The sequence below is a fragment of the Esox lucius genome, chromosome 7, assembly GCF_011004845.1.
Source record: "Esox lucius isolate fEsoLuc1 chromosome 7, fEsoLuc1.pri, whole genome shotgun sequence".
NCBI classification, from domain to species: Eukaryota; Metazoa; Chordata; class Actinopteri; order Esociformes; family Esocidae; genus Esox; species Esox lucius.
Genome location: NC_047575.1, coordinates 14,150,656 through 14,164,861, shown reverse-complemented (window position 1 = coordinate 14,164,861; position 14,206 = coordinate 14,150,656). Strand labels below are relative to the sequence as shown.

Below are 14,206 nucleotides of genomic sequence, written 5' to 3'. Positions count from 1 at the left end.
CCAGACCAGGTTTTTAATATTTATGGAAGACTGGATGCTCCCAAGTTACTCTAATGATTTTCAAATACATTCCACCTGTTTTGCTGCACCTGATTCAAATTTTACCAATAAACTTGGTGTTAAATGTAGAGGTGACTTGAATCCAATTGAGCATGCATTTAACTATCTGAAGACAAGACTGAAGGCAAAAATGCCCTGAAACCAACAGAAACTGAAGATGGCTGAAATACAAGCCCGGCAGAGCATCATCAGGGAAGATACAGGTGATGTCTATTTATTTCCGGCAGTCATTATATTCACAGACTAGATTTGTAACCAAATCCTAAATGTGACAACTATATTTAAGAGTATGTTAATTTGTGCAATTAATTTAGTTAGTTTGTTGGTATAGTGACCGCTATAGTGTAGTAGTGGTAAGTTTGTATAGTAACTGTTGCAGTGTAGTAGTGGTAAGTTGGTATAGTAACTGCTACAGTGTAGTAGTGGTTAGTTGGTATAGTAACTGCTATAGTGTAGTAGTGATTAGTTGGTATAGTAACTGCTAGTGTAGTAGTGGTTAGTTGCTATAGTTATTGCTACAGTGTAGTAGTGGTTAGTTGGTATAGTAACTGCTATAGTGTAGTAGTGGTTAGTTGGTATAGTAACTGCTATAGTGTATTAGTGGTTAGTTGGTATAGTAACTGCTATAGTGTAGTAGTGATTAGTTGGTATAGTAACTGCTAGTGTAGTAGTGGTTAGTTGCTATAGTTACTGCTACAGTGTAGTAGTGGTTAGTTGGTATAGTAACTGCTATAGTGTAGTAGTGGTTAGTTGGTATAGTAACTGCTATAGTGTATTAGTGGTTAGTTGGTATAGTAACTGCTATAGTGTATTAGTGGTTAGTTGGTATAGTAACTGCTATAGTGTAGTAGTGATTAGTTGGTATAGTAACTGCTAGTGTAGTAGTGGTTAGTTGCTATAGTTACTGCTACAGTGTAGTAGTGGTTAGTTGGTATAGTAACTGCTATAGTGTAGTAGCGGTTAGTTGGTATAGTAACTGCTATAGTGTATTAGTGGTTAGTTGGTATAGTAACTGCTACAGTGTAGTAGTGGTTAGTTGGTATAGTAACTGCTATAGTGTAGTAGTGGTTAGTTGGTATAGTAACTGCTATAGTGTATTAGTGGTTAGTTGGTATAGTAACTGCTACAGTGTAGTAGTGGTTAGTTGCTATAGTTACTGCTACAGTGTAGTAGTGGTAAGTTGGTATAGTAACTGCTATAGTGTAGTAGTGGTTAGTTGGTATAGTAACTGCTAGTGTAGTAGTGGTTAGTTGGTATAGTTACTGCTACAGTGTAGTAGTGGTTAGTTGGTATAGTAACTGCTATAGTATAGTAGTGGTTAGTTGGTATAGTAACTGCTATAGTGTAGTAGTGGTTAGTTGGTATAGTAACTGCTACAGTGTAGTAGTGGTTAGTTGGTATAGTAACTGCTACAGTGTAGTAGTGGTTAGTTGGTAAAGTTACTGCCGTGGAGCCTCCTGGAATCTGGGCAACTCTCACCCTCAGACTCCTAATCTATCCAAATAAACACTCTCCCCCTCCACATCCCTCACCTCCCTACCCCCTCGCTCCCCACCGGGCCTGTGGGTTATCAGTTTAATCCCTTCTGTGCGCCCCCCGCCCTTCCCAAATACCATCACCAGCCCCTAACACACCCCAGCTGGCTCCCTGGACCCACCAGCAGCCCACAGAAACAGAGACACACCCAGCACATAGGAGACCGCCAGGAGACTGCCAGGGAGACTCGAGACCTACCAAAGGAGAAAAAGTGAGGAAACAGTATGGCAGGAAAGGAAGAGTGAGCCAATCAGGAAAGCAACATTTGGCTAAACTGCGTAGAACATAGAACTTAGCACAAAGCAAACAGGCAGGGGAAGGACAGCAACTCAGGGCATCTACTGACTACCTGGAGTTGACCTTCTACAACACAAGGATTACCAGAGAACAAAGGTTCAAAAACTCACCTGAACCCTGATCCATCACACTGTCCTCAGGATGTGGATCTTGATGTAGTGGAGACTTACCTCTTCTCTTCTCCACGCTCCTGCTCACAGAGGGAAGACTGGTTCTAGAACGAAGTGCATTTTTATCATATCTTACGTCCAGGGTGAGAAGAGAGACATTATCAGATCTACTGCACAAATCACACACAGTGAGTAACTTCAGCTCTTTATGATCACTATGGGATGAAGGAGGGACATGGAAGCTGAAACTAAAACATCTTAACCAAGATCTGAGTCAACTCCCAGCTCATTTGGTTTATGCAGCTAGGGCATGTTAAGTTGTTTGGGCGTGAAAAGACATTCAGCATTTGGCATTATAATTCAGCACAGATTGAACTCTGTATTATATTAAAGAACAGTTGAATTACAGTATTGTGTTACGGAATGTTTTAATAACTTTATTGTATAACAGGACAGTAGAATAACTTTATTTCATTTCAGAGCAGTTTAATAACTTCATTGTATTACAGGATAGTTAAAGGACTAAAAGGGGCACTGCCTTTAACATTTACAAGACTGATTTTAGACAATCACACGACATGTCTCCTCCCCACCATCCCTTACTGACCGAGACCGGAATAGTAAGTCCAGGCTGGTTTAGGGAAGGAAGGATAACGAGTGTCTAAAGAGAGTATAAAGAAGGATACAAGTTAATGCAATCTGATTGATGGACCGGTGAGAAAGTTTAAACAGGGAATAACTCAGGCAGAAAATATTTCAAACACTTTCTTAAAATGTAAACTGCAAGTGTCTTCTGGTCATTTTTGCGTACATCTTTGGTAGTGGTACAGTAAAAATCTTGAATACGGCCCCTTTAACTGAATTACAGGAAGGTTTCATAACTATATTGTATTACAGGATAGTTAAAAAAACTTTCTTTTATTGCAGGACAGTTTAATTACTTTACCCAAAGTGTATTAATCCACCTCCTTGAAAGGTACTTGAAAGGACTGAAAGGTAACAATATCAATCCAAGCCCAATTTTTCCCAAGACGTCGTCAGAGGTCAATCACGCTGGCGGACACTAAGTGCATGATAGCGACAGTTATAGTATCAGATTTGGGACCATAGCACACGTCTCACACCACTGTGAGCGCCAACGGAAATGATGATTGAAGTTATGTGAAATATATAGCATGTACTACAGGCAACAGCTTTCTGTTAACATACAACGCAACTAAATGCTGTGCGTTGTATGTGGTGTTGGAGGTGTTGGAAGCGGGGGTTGTTCTTGGCTCATTGTTCTGGGTGTAGTAATTCAGGAGATGGGGGGTGGGGCCAAGGGGAGTCCATTTCCTCCTACCCAGAGTTGCAGTTATCTTTGTTTACTTTCCACACACACCTCTTACCACCATCCTTCAGGAAAGGTAGCTAGCCTCATTTCAGCGGAACACAAACAGGGACATTTCTTTTCAAATAAAAACAGGGTTACGCCAAACAGATTGGGGTGGGAATTCATTATCAGACTCCCAGACTTTAACGGCAAGTACTTTACTGCACCTCAACGGAAGAGCAGTGAGAGGCCCTCCCAGTATCTCTTGGCCTAGAACCAAACTGCCCACCACAAGTCATAATGATTATAACAGTGCGTGACATACACCTAAATATAGGAATGAATCAAACAACACTAATCCTTTTGTTTTTGATGGCCCAGAGAGGATGAGCCTGCCGAGGACTGGGACCCTGGAGAAGGGCGTCACCCAGCCCAATCACATGAATAACGAGGAACCTCCGTCACCACTGCCCTCCCACCTCCAGCACTCCGGCTCTGTGACCTCTGTGCCCGGGTCACCCACGGGCACATCGGTGGTGGTGGTGCCACCACCGTACTCAGTGACAGGGAGCGTGGCGGGGGGTACAGACGCCCCCCTGGAGCTGAGGGGCTCCCTCGACTGCTGGGCGTGCTCGGTACTGGTGACTGCTCAGAACCTGATCATTGCCCTGGTCAACGGCGTGCTGGCCAGCATTGTGTTCAGCACCATCCTGACCCCAGCCCTGGTCATGGTCGTATTCGGCTTCCTGTGTCACTCCACGGTAAGACGGTCATCAGGAAGGAAGCCTGTGACTCAGAGAGACAGAGACGGAGACGAGGGAGGCACAGACACACAGGAACAGTGAGCATGAGTCTGAGAATTGCTGTGACATAACGACTCATTTTAATTTGCACTCTTAAAATGCAATGTGTTGTGACATCACTTAGTAGGTGTTGTGCAACACTCTGCCAGGGTCTGGTAGCACTACCAGAAAAGGTTAGAAAAGTGAGGTTTCATGCTCTGTTATGTTGTTTTTTGGTGTCGTTAACCTAACCTCAATTTACCAGCAATAACATAAACTAGAGACCTTACAACAGATAAACTATATTCAGCACTATCTTATCATTGAATGTTGTTCTGTTTAATGGTATATTGACATTCATTTATAATCTTACTCCTTACATGGCATGAGACAACAAGTTTCTTACTACTGATACAGAAGTATACTTTTTTACATACATAAAACTTATAATAATATAATAATGAGGTCTGAACATTTTGAATTACCCAAAAATAGCAAGTGCAAGGAGATTAAAACCAGACTTCCAATAAGATCTTTCACTAACCGTTTTTTATCTTTCAGTTTTCTCGTAAAAAACCTACTCACATTTTAAGCAACATATTAAGTCATTCTTCAAACAGGATGTTCACCCATTTTTGCATTTAGTCTTATTTCACATGGTTATCATCACATACCATCAACTAAGCATGTTATCAAATGTTTAAAAAACACTCTAAGCCATATTACACCAGAGTCTAATTCGAAATAATGTCTCCATACTGATTTGATCATATATATATATCAATGTCACATACATCCATATTAACCATCTATTTATGGCACAGTGGAAAAACAAATAAACATTTGAGTCCTGAGACATTCATACTAAGATGCTGATAAAATTTGTTATCCTGGAGTGTCTTATAACAAGCTAAGAAACATTTCCATAAGGTTCTATGCTAATGTGACAACCTTCTGTGTGAAGAGGAATAAAACCAAAAAAATTGGTTTAGATTGGAAGCACAGATGCGGGAATCTGGCAATGTGAAATAGCAATTTAATAAACCAGCTAGGAGTCAGGTATTGAATTATTCTACTATTTGTTAATAAAGCATTGACTCGAGGTCCCCAGAAATAGTTAAAACAGAAAAATGTATCACCATAACGTATTTCTTTGCTTTAGGGCTATGTTTATGGTAAAACAAACAATTTTGCATATTATTATAACCTGGGTAACTTTAAAATGTAGGCATTAATAGTAAAATTTAAGGTTAGGTTTAAGCTAGGGGATAAGAAATATGTATTTCTGGGTTAGGTTTTTGAAAAGCATGTGTAATTCAAGTCTAACAATACGTGGGGACCTCATATACGTGGGGACCCTACAAAGATAGTAAAACCTGACATATTGGTCCACACAAGCTGTTTCAGCTGCTCCTATTTCCATATTAGGTTTTAGAATTAGAAAAAAATGAGGTTAGGTTTAGGTTAGGATTATGGTACAGGTTAGGATTGACAGAAAGGGAGCATAAGGAATCTATTTCCCAGTACTCAAAAGGATTGAAAAACAAACGTGCATGTTTGCGTGCATATTCACAATGGCTGCAGACTACTAACAACCTCTCGTCCCTGTCATCCGTCTCCTCCCTCTCGTCCCTGTCATCCGTCTCCTCCCCCTCGTCCCTGTCATCCGTCTCCTCCCCCTCGTCCCTGTCATCCGTCTCCTCCCTCTCGTCCCTGTCATCCGTCTCCTCCCTCTCGTCCCTGTCGTCGCCAGGTGCAGCCCAACGGTACATCCCTGTATTGTTCAGACCTGCTGGATGACGGTGGCTGTGTGGCCCTGCTGGTGGTGGGCTTCATCCTGGTCACCCCCCTCCTGGTCCTGGCTCTGGCTGCCTACTGCCGCCTGGCCCGTCACCTTCAGCTGGGCCTCTGCTTCATTCCCTACAGCAGAGCTGTCTACAAGAACCTGCCCGCCTCGCACCACCGCAGAGGGGTCTGCTGTGGCCAGCCTGGGGCCTCGGAACGGGAGGGGAAAGGCAGTGTCTGGGTGTGAGCGGAGTAGATGTCGACCCTAGCCACTGACGCCAGGTCAGATGGCGTTCCCTTCCCCCATTCCAGTTATTATGGTCAAGTAATCTGATCCTAGACCTGTGTAAAGGGGCCACTTTTACTTTGAGATGGGAGGGGGGAGGATGAAGGAAAGGAGAAGGAGAACCGGGCGGGTAGGAGGGAATGTTGCGGTGTGGAGGTAATGTTTATGGACAACTTTGTGGAGGTGGGTCTTTGAATAAGCCGGCTTTCTATTTACAGGGCAGAGTTGAAGCTGTAAAGACAGCTGTAATAACATAGTGTTGATGAAGATCTAAATCATTTTAACTACACAGTAAGTCACTGTCACATTGTCATTTCCGTTTTTATATTCAATCATGCTGTTTTTTATTATGTAATGTTTGTTTTAAATAAATCCATGGTAATAAAAAAGGGCTTTCTGTTAGAGAGGTAACTCAGAGGATTCGGGTTCTGTTGCCCATCGGGGAATGGTCACATCCCCCTCCAACAGAAGGTCCTCTGCCGCTACCTCATAGCAAACAACTGGTGGTTACTGAAGTTAATGCTAATGTGGCAGATGTCAAATATTGACTCTTTAATCCAAGTGATATGTTTTAATCCCAAGTATATCATAGCAATATGCTATACAGAATCAAAAAGCATTGTATGACCTTAGTAAATAACTGTAGAGTTGAAAGATGATACGCACAAAAAACCTAAACTAGAGTCATAACATCATACAGTAATGCATAAATACATTATATCAACAGAGATGCATGTCTTTAAGCTGACACTGTTCCAGCCTTTAAGCCACAAGGGGGTGTGGTATAGAAATATGCGGCCAATATACCACAGATAAGAGCTGTTTTTAGGCACAACATATTGTGGTATATAATTTTATAGCAATAATGAACTGTTACCAACCAAATTAAAAGAATGAAAAAGTAATGATGTCATACCTGTGATATACGGTCTCATAAAGAAATGTTTTATGACAGCCATGGCAATAATACCGTAACTTTAAAAAATAATTTAGTATACATGCAGAATGAAATGTTGTATTGTGAATAACTCACACATCCTCTTAAAGATTGTGTCATGTAGTAGACAAGTCGAGTGTTCATTTGTTAAGCACGGTTTCATTTATCATTTTCTTTTGGTTTACTGTGAACCCTTCTTTCACTTTACAGAAATAACAAAAGGACTTACGCTCTGTGCAGTGATGATCTGTGACATTTTAAGTGAATCCGTTTTCGTTTGCATGTTTTATGATTTTAAAGCTCTACGTTGAACAAACCTCATTGGGCTTCCCCATTAAATGTAGTGAATTATAAAGTAAGTCTAAAACGAAACTGGGGAAAGTCAACTCATCTATAGACTTTCTGAAGGCACTGTATATAGAGGGGCTCAGCCGTACTCACTATCATTTTTATTTACTTTTAGCAATTGTTTTATTATTGCAAGAGGCGTAACTGACAGTGGAGTTATTGTCTTTCCATAACGCCTTTATGTTTATTTGTTACACTCCCGGAGTGTTATCCAGAGCAAGGCCCTGGCCCTGTTTTCTTAAGTCTATATTGACCCGAAGTGCCATAAGAAACGGTTGGGCTGAGTGGGAACCTGTGTGCTGACACTGAAAGAACAGTGGCGCCGTCTTGTGGACAAAGAACATCACGTGATATGATACTAAACATTTTATTTTCATTTTTTTACTTCTATTCTGGTTTCCTCAAGAAGATTTTTAAGGGGTTGGTGAAGACTAAAGGGACCTTTTAATTTTCAGGACATTACAGTACTCTGCTTCAGCTTCTTTATGCTTCCAGGTATTTGTTACACCTGGTAGCTTAAAGATGCAGCATGGGACTTATGCGAATAACACTATTTTTATAAACCTCTCATTTTGGGCTTGGTGTGTAATATTAAGGGTTTATTTGTGCATAATCAATGAGTAGAAAGACTACTGTGGTGGACAATGTACTTATTTCTTATTACAACTAAATCATGTTGTTTGTTACTACGTTAAATAGAAATTCAAAGTATAATCAAGTAACTAAGGCCATTAAGTGTGTGTTGCAGACATCTTGTTATGCCAAAGAGCTATTGAGACATGCAGTCTAACCATGCCCAGGATGTGGACACGTTGTCACACAGTGGGCTGTACTGATTGTGTGGAGGCTTGAGCTCAACATTGGATGGACAGAGTGTTATTAACTGCTCCATCTATAACTTGCAAATCTATAATAAAGCTCTAATTGTTTTAAGAATTCATAGTCACTCTGCCTTTTCTCGTTAGAATACCCAATATCATACCTCAGTCAGCCTTTTCATTTGTTACAATAATTCATTGACTATTTGGAATGAATCTAAAACGGGTCCAAATCCAGTTCCTCAACCTTTAAATGCGAAGTTTGAAAGCAAGTGGCGGTGATGATGTTGTGTCACATGTCAACACATAAATGACAATACAATTTTCAGGGAAACACTTTGCCTCGACAGCACCGCTTTTGCAACCAGTGGCCAAAAATCCCCAAATACACCTTTATAGGTGCTTTCCTCCATCTAAACACATAGAAAATATGTTGTTTGAAATGCAATAGTTAAAAAATAGTTTGTCATGAAATACTTAAAAGCCTCAGAATGCCCTTACCCTGGAAGCTTGTGTTTTAGACATAAGAAAGTGGATGACAGATATTTTTTTAATTTAACCTTTTTTATCCTCATATTTTAGTTTTTAACCTAAATTTAGGTCCCAAGAAACAAAGAAATGTGTTGTCACATCCCACAGTGAACCTAGACGGATGTACGGTTATATCCCAAAAACCTGTGAGTGACCTCTTCGTTACCGATCTCTCTTTTGAGGAACATATAAAATATATTTACAGAGCTTCTTCCGAACGTTGCAAAAACCTGGTACCTTTTTTCTCCTGTTTGTTTTCTTCTCAGTTTTTTGCATTGATTGCATGTCTTAAGGAAGTTCGGGAGACAACTTAAATATAGGTATCGTTTATAGTAGTAGATATACACCTATATATACTTAAATATATGTATCAAGTGAGGGAGAAATACACAGGCTGATATGTACCTGAAAATAGAGATGTTGGCCATATTTCTCCTACAGGGCATTCCAAACGTTGTTTATGGTTAACTAAAATGCCAAGCTAGTTAGCTGTTACCTTGTCAGCTCCAAGGCTAAAAATAGAAAAGCTTTGTCGTTTGATTTCCTTTCCTTTTGGCACATAGCTTGCTATACAAAAGCGTTAAGTTCCCTTGGTTATCGTTATAGCATTGGCAGGATAGGCCATTAAGCCAGAAATTCAAAACCAAATATTCTTGACAGTTGTTATATAATTCGCTGCTAACGCTATCTAGTGTTATGAATACAATGTTTGTGCTATTTTCCTTGTAGATGCTAGAGGAATTCAACAATTTGAAGTAATTTAATCATAGATAATGAATTCCTATAGGCCTAGGTGGCGTTGTACAGGAAAAACTGCCAATGCAGCCTTTCCTAATTGCACCAGGGTCTTCATTCAGGTTCTTGTTTACAGTTCTTCATAAGGGAACATTTTAACAATTCAAATGGAAACAGTGACAACTGACAAGAAAGCTGTTCTAGTCCGCCATCGCCAAGTTGCCATCAGTGTGATGCGGGAACAGCGTCTGATGACGGCATGACTTTTGTTGAGGCCATGCGCTAAAGGGATTAGCTATTTAAAGCCAGAGTCGACAGTGGAAATTTCCCATGTCCTCTGTATCCAAGGGAGATTGATAGACGCGGCGTTGGTGAAGAGGTAAATGGCATTTACGCTATAGCATCTGTCTGGGGAATTAGATCTGCCTACCTCGCGACATCAGTGAGGACAAATCAGCAAAGAGCAAATTACACAATTTCTTAGAGAACTCAAAGAAAACCTACTAAATAAATAACAAGTTCGGAACAACTGGATTATTGATTTACAGGTGAGTTAGCCTACACTATATTATTTTGTTGATTATTTAATAGCATCAAGAAGGATTTTCTGAAATTTTGTTCAAAATTGTTCAAAAACACTATTGTTCAAAAACACTATTTTCTGACACAACTGCCAACTTTAAATAGTAAGACATTCATTTATTTTGTACCATGTCGTACCCTGGACAACCTATTGCGAAGTGCATCAGTTGTAAATTAAGCTTGACAAACTGGTGTAGTACTTCAAATTCAACGAATTTTGAAGGAGGACAACGTAAGAAAAATTCGAAAGATTATTTAAATTCATAAGAATGATTCATTATTTTTGCTTAATGCGCATATAATCTTGGTGTAGAAGTAAGATCACATCATTTCTAATTTGATTTATCGGACAATAAGCATGGTTACATTTGAAATAAAATAGAAAATGTAATGTATTTATTCAGTTCTGAACTGATTTCCTTTTACGACACAGAGAGATCAGTCTGCCATGATCTGTTGATATCTCCGTAGGCCTAAATTTGTCCAGCTTCTCAACCAACAACAGATTATCCTAGTGCTTTATGAGTGCCGCTTTATGTAACAGTCCATTCAGAGAGGTAGGCTATCAATAGCTTACTTTAGTTAATTGGTTGACCGCGACAGGTCTGCTATGAGAGTTAGTGTAGCGCCCTCTGGACAGTACTTTTATTGAGAAGAGGAGGTGGACATGGCCTCTAACCCTAAGCTTATTTGATACATCGGTGGCAAATGTTGAACCATGCAACAAATGGAAAACACCAACACAATAACAGTTTAGTGGGGCATGTGTGGATTACCAGGTACAGGGTTACCTTGTCCTGTACTGAGAGGGCACATGACTTGGGATCAGCCTCTTACGAATGTTTCCCTAAAGAGACATTAAGCTTCCTGGGATTTGCGATCTGTGATAACAGTTTCTCTTCTTACGCACTAGGTTTTAACATGCTAAAATTTGCTTCTTGCCATAACATTGATTGAACAACACTGAGCCTGAACTGAAAACAAGATTAGGGGGGAAAATTACTTTCAGGGGTGAAAATCCTTCATTAGAGGATGACTACATTTGTACAGTCCCAACATACTATAGTTACATAATGTTGATAGAAATTTAAAAAAATAAGAGGTTGTGTAAGTAAGACTCCAGATTATATCTGTGAAATGGGAGTTGTTGGGCTTGTGGCCCCGTTACACTGCCTGACAGACGTCGGTCGCAGTCAACATAACAAATATCATTTTCTAGCTCCCTTTGATGAAATGTCTGTTTGAAGCTGCATGTATTGGATTTTCTTTTGTCATTGCTTGAATGTGTCAGTTTTAGATATGGGTAATCAGTGGCGTCGGACCGGGTAAAGGGGGTACTAAGGCTATAAGGCCGTAACGTGTAGAGGTGCCACACCCTTGTGGATAGTAACCCTTTTTTTTCTGGTGCACTTTACAAATAGCTCTCACATCATTAATTTGGCATTCAAGTGTCGCATGGGTGCTGGTGTGGTCATATCGCATAATTACATAATGGAACATTGCTGTGTCTTTTCAGGCTGGCTCCCCTGGCTGCTGCCCCCATGGGTGTGAAGGTCCTCCAGTGTTTTCCCTGGTACAGGAGGTGTAAAGACCGGGGCAAGGCCAGACACTGCCCCCCAAAAGCCTGTAAGAACACCAACTGCGGTTTTTACAGGCGTGGGATGCTTTTTGCAGGACCGCGTAAGCGGAGCCAGCCAAGAAGAGCGAATGTCTCTTACTGAGTGACTGACTGACTACCCCTTGTTAAATAGCGTAGTGGTTAGAGACGCGGACCTGGAAACCAACAGGTCCCGCATTCGGATTTCGTCACAGTCAAAGCAAATTATGTATTAGGATTTGTTCCGGATAGACAAAAACCTTGCTGGCTACAACCTTCATTAGCTATGTTATAGGAAGCCTAAAATAAAACAGTTTATATTTAGAAAGTACACATCCGTGCATGGTTTTTAGGGTAATATAGTCTAGTTAAAAAAAACCTAGGCAGTAAAAGAGGAGGGGTTTCCACGATTCTCTCATCTTTTCACTTGACAAAAAAGACAGTTATCATCCCCTATATTGATAGTTATTGTATCAATGTCATTCAAGAATGAAAGAATGTGCCTTGAAATAGCTTTGACTGTGTTAAGTTCATATTCAGTCTCGCTAGAAATTGCTCAAATCTTATGACTATTCCAAGTAATATGTTAGTAGATACTAGTAAGCCTAGGAACGGCTAATAAACTGTTAAAATGGCTTGTGGCCAAAGCCATACATTTCATAGATGCTGTTTGGGGTGGAGGTAAACCTAATAAGAAATGTTAGTCAGTTTAACACAATGCTTAATGGTGTCTAGCGAAATATTCAAAATTGCTGTGATGTTAATGTGTGACAAAATGATCTAATGTCGAGATGCTATACCGACACTGGACAAATGTACAGCACGGTGCTGTAGTGGTTAGTGACACTGCCACTCACACTGTGACACTGTGATTCTTTTCACAGTGTCATCACTTGCAAAGAGCAGAATATTGTGTTCATTAGGGCAATCAAGAAATTATTTGGAATGTAATCTCCTCTACCTAGAGAGATTTGTGTCTGTTAATGTCTCCCCCCTGTCTCTTTTCCTGCGTAGTTCCATGCATCGAGACGGAGCCCCCGTTTGCTCCAACAAGCCATGCCAGTGATGATGCTGGAGGAGTTGTCTACTTTTCCCACAAGGCCAGAGTGGCCTACAGACATCAGATGGAAGGAAATGTTATAGATGCCACCTACTGACCCAGAGGCTTGTCCTCCAGCCTCTGCTGTAGAAACACACTTTAAAGACTGTCAGGTCAGAAGGCTGTCTTAATACGGACTGTAACCATTTGCTTCATTTAACCTGTCCAGACAGGAGAATCACACTCTAGTTGATAGTTAATGAGCTGAGCTCTTGTCAAGGTTGGAGATGCTTGAAAAAGATGAAGGCTGATGCGTTATTTTGGAGAATTGTCTGATGAATATTAGAATATCTTTGAAAGATTGCAGGTAACAATTCTTGTAGATATGCGTTAACAAAACATGTCGTTTACACTCTTGCCTTAAAGTGCATTCTTCTTCTGTTATTTTATAATTAGTCACTTTATTTATTGGCCTACAATCCAAGTTGTGTATTTCTGTCTGTTATGCTAAATGGGTTTGTATCTAAACTATTGTGTAGTAGTCCATTTGCTGTAAAATCTCTGCAAGTAGCAAGTGATGTATAACTACTGCTCAGCTATACAATTTATGTGAAATTTGTTATTAACATCACTTTACTGTATATTCTGTTTGTATTTTCTATCATAATCAGGACATGCTAATGCTAGGTTAATAATAATGTGCATTTTCATTTACATTTTGGATTGCTGTTAATAGCTTCCAGTTTATGTAACCTTTGTACTGTGCTTCTAGTTGGGTCCATGTTCTCTGTTATCCTATCACAGCTTTTAAACAGTTTTATGATTAAGACTGTATTTTTGTAAGCCTGGGGATGTCCTCAACTAACAGGCCTTTGTGACAGACAGTAAACACTGGTTAAAGATTAACACTTAGTGATGTGACCAAGCTGGAGGGAACTATGGAGGTCAATTTGACAGTGAAGCAGACATGTTTTATATGTTTTATAACCCTTTGTCCATCATATGGATGGACTAAGGGTTGAATATTGAATGTGAGAGAGAAGTGAGAAGAGAGAGACATTGAATACTTCCATGGAGAAATACTCCAGTATATCTAGAGGTACTCATTGTCATGGTTTGTTTCAAACCCTTTCACATGAGCATCCATTCAGTCTATTTGATATCACTTCTAACTCATTGTGTAGGTGCCCTTATACCTACATATCAAATATGGATATCATATTTAAATACAGCTGCCTGTTTTATACCTTTACCTGTTTCATTACCATAGTATATTATAATGACAACCAGTTGTTTCAATAAACAGTCAACCTAACTGCAAATCTGAAATGAATCAAGTGTGGTAAATGTTGTAATCTGCAACAATATTATGCAGACTTTATATTAACAAATTACCATAGTATTATGTTGGCAGTTTAACTGCAGCCTTGGATAATATGAGGGATTTCCTT

The 14,206-nt window shown here is 40.0% G+C and overlaps 2 protein-coding genes across 4 annotated transcripts; both read left to right on the top strand.

The window, feature by feature from the left end:
* The first annotated feature begins 235 nt into the window (after positions 1-235).
* On the top strand, positions 236-6,145 carry tmem88a (transmembrane protein 88 a). Of its 3 annotated transcripts, none has more exons than XM_020047782.3 (4): positions 236-263; positions 2,094-2,191; positions 3,697-4,076; positions 5,851-6,145. In XM_020047782.3, exons 3-4 carry the CDS (start codon positions 3,702-3,704, stop codon positions 6,127-6,129), a joined length of 654 nt encoding a protein of 217 aa, XP_019903341.2. In that variant the 5' UTR covers positions 236-263; positions 2,094-2,191; positions 3,697-3,701; the 3' UTR covers positions 6,130-6,145. The 3 variants fall into 3 exon arrangements, with proteins under 3 accessions (XP_019903341.2, XP_010892940.2, XP_010892938.2); XM_010894638.3 differs by lacking the exon at positions 236-263 and adding an exon at positions 1,716-1,989 and having other exon boundaries at positions 2,094-2,146; XM_010894636.3 differs by lacking the exon at positions 236-263 and adding an exon at positions 1,716-1,989.
* si:ch211-237l4.6 (uncharacterized protein LOC446130 homolog) lies at positions 6,086-14,084 on the top strand. Its single transcript, XM_034293562.1, has 3 exons — positions 6,086-6,164; positions 11,636-11,745; positions 12,731-14,084. Exons 1-3 carry the CDS (start codon positions 6,139-6,141, stop codon positions 12,871-12,873), a joined length of 279 nt encoding a protein of 92 aa, XP_034149453.1. The 5' UTR covers positions 6,086-6,138; the 3' UTR covers positions 12,874-14,084.
* Positions 14,085-14,206: the final 122 nt, after the last annotated feature.

Coding starts and splice junctions, on each gene's coding strand:
- tmem88a (XM_020047782.3), top strand. CDS start 3,702: ATGAGCCTGCCGAGGACTGGGACCCTGGAGAAGGGCGTCACCCAGCCC. Junction 4,077..5,850: donor GCTTCCTGTGTCACTCCACG/GTAAGACGGTCA, acceptor TGTCGTCGCCAG/GTGCAGCCCAACGGTACATC.
- si:ch211-237l4.6 (XM_034293562.1), top strand. CDS start 6,139: ATGTCGACCCTAGCCACTGACGCCAG. Junction 6,165..11,635: donor ACCCTAGCCACTGACGCCAG/GTCAGATGGCGT, acceptor GTGTCTTTTCAG/GCTGGCTCCCCTGGCTGCTG. Junction 11,746..12,730: donor ACACTGCCCCCCAAAAGCCT/GTAAGAACACCA, acceptor TTTCCTGCGTAG/TTCCATGCATCGAGACGGAG.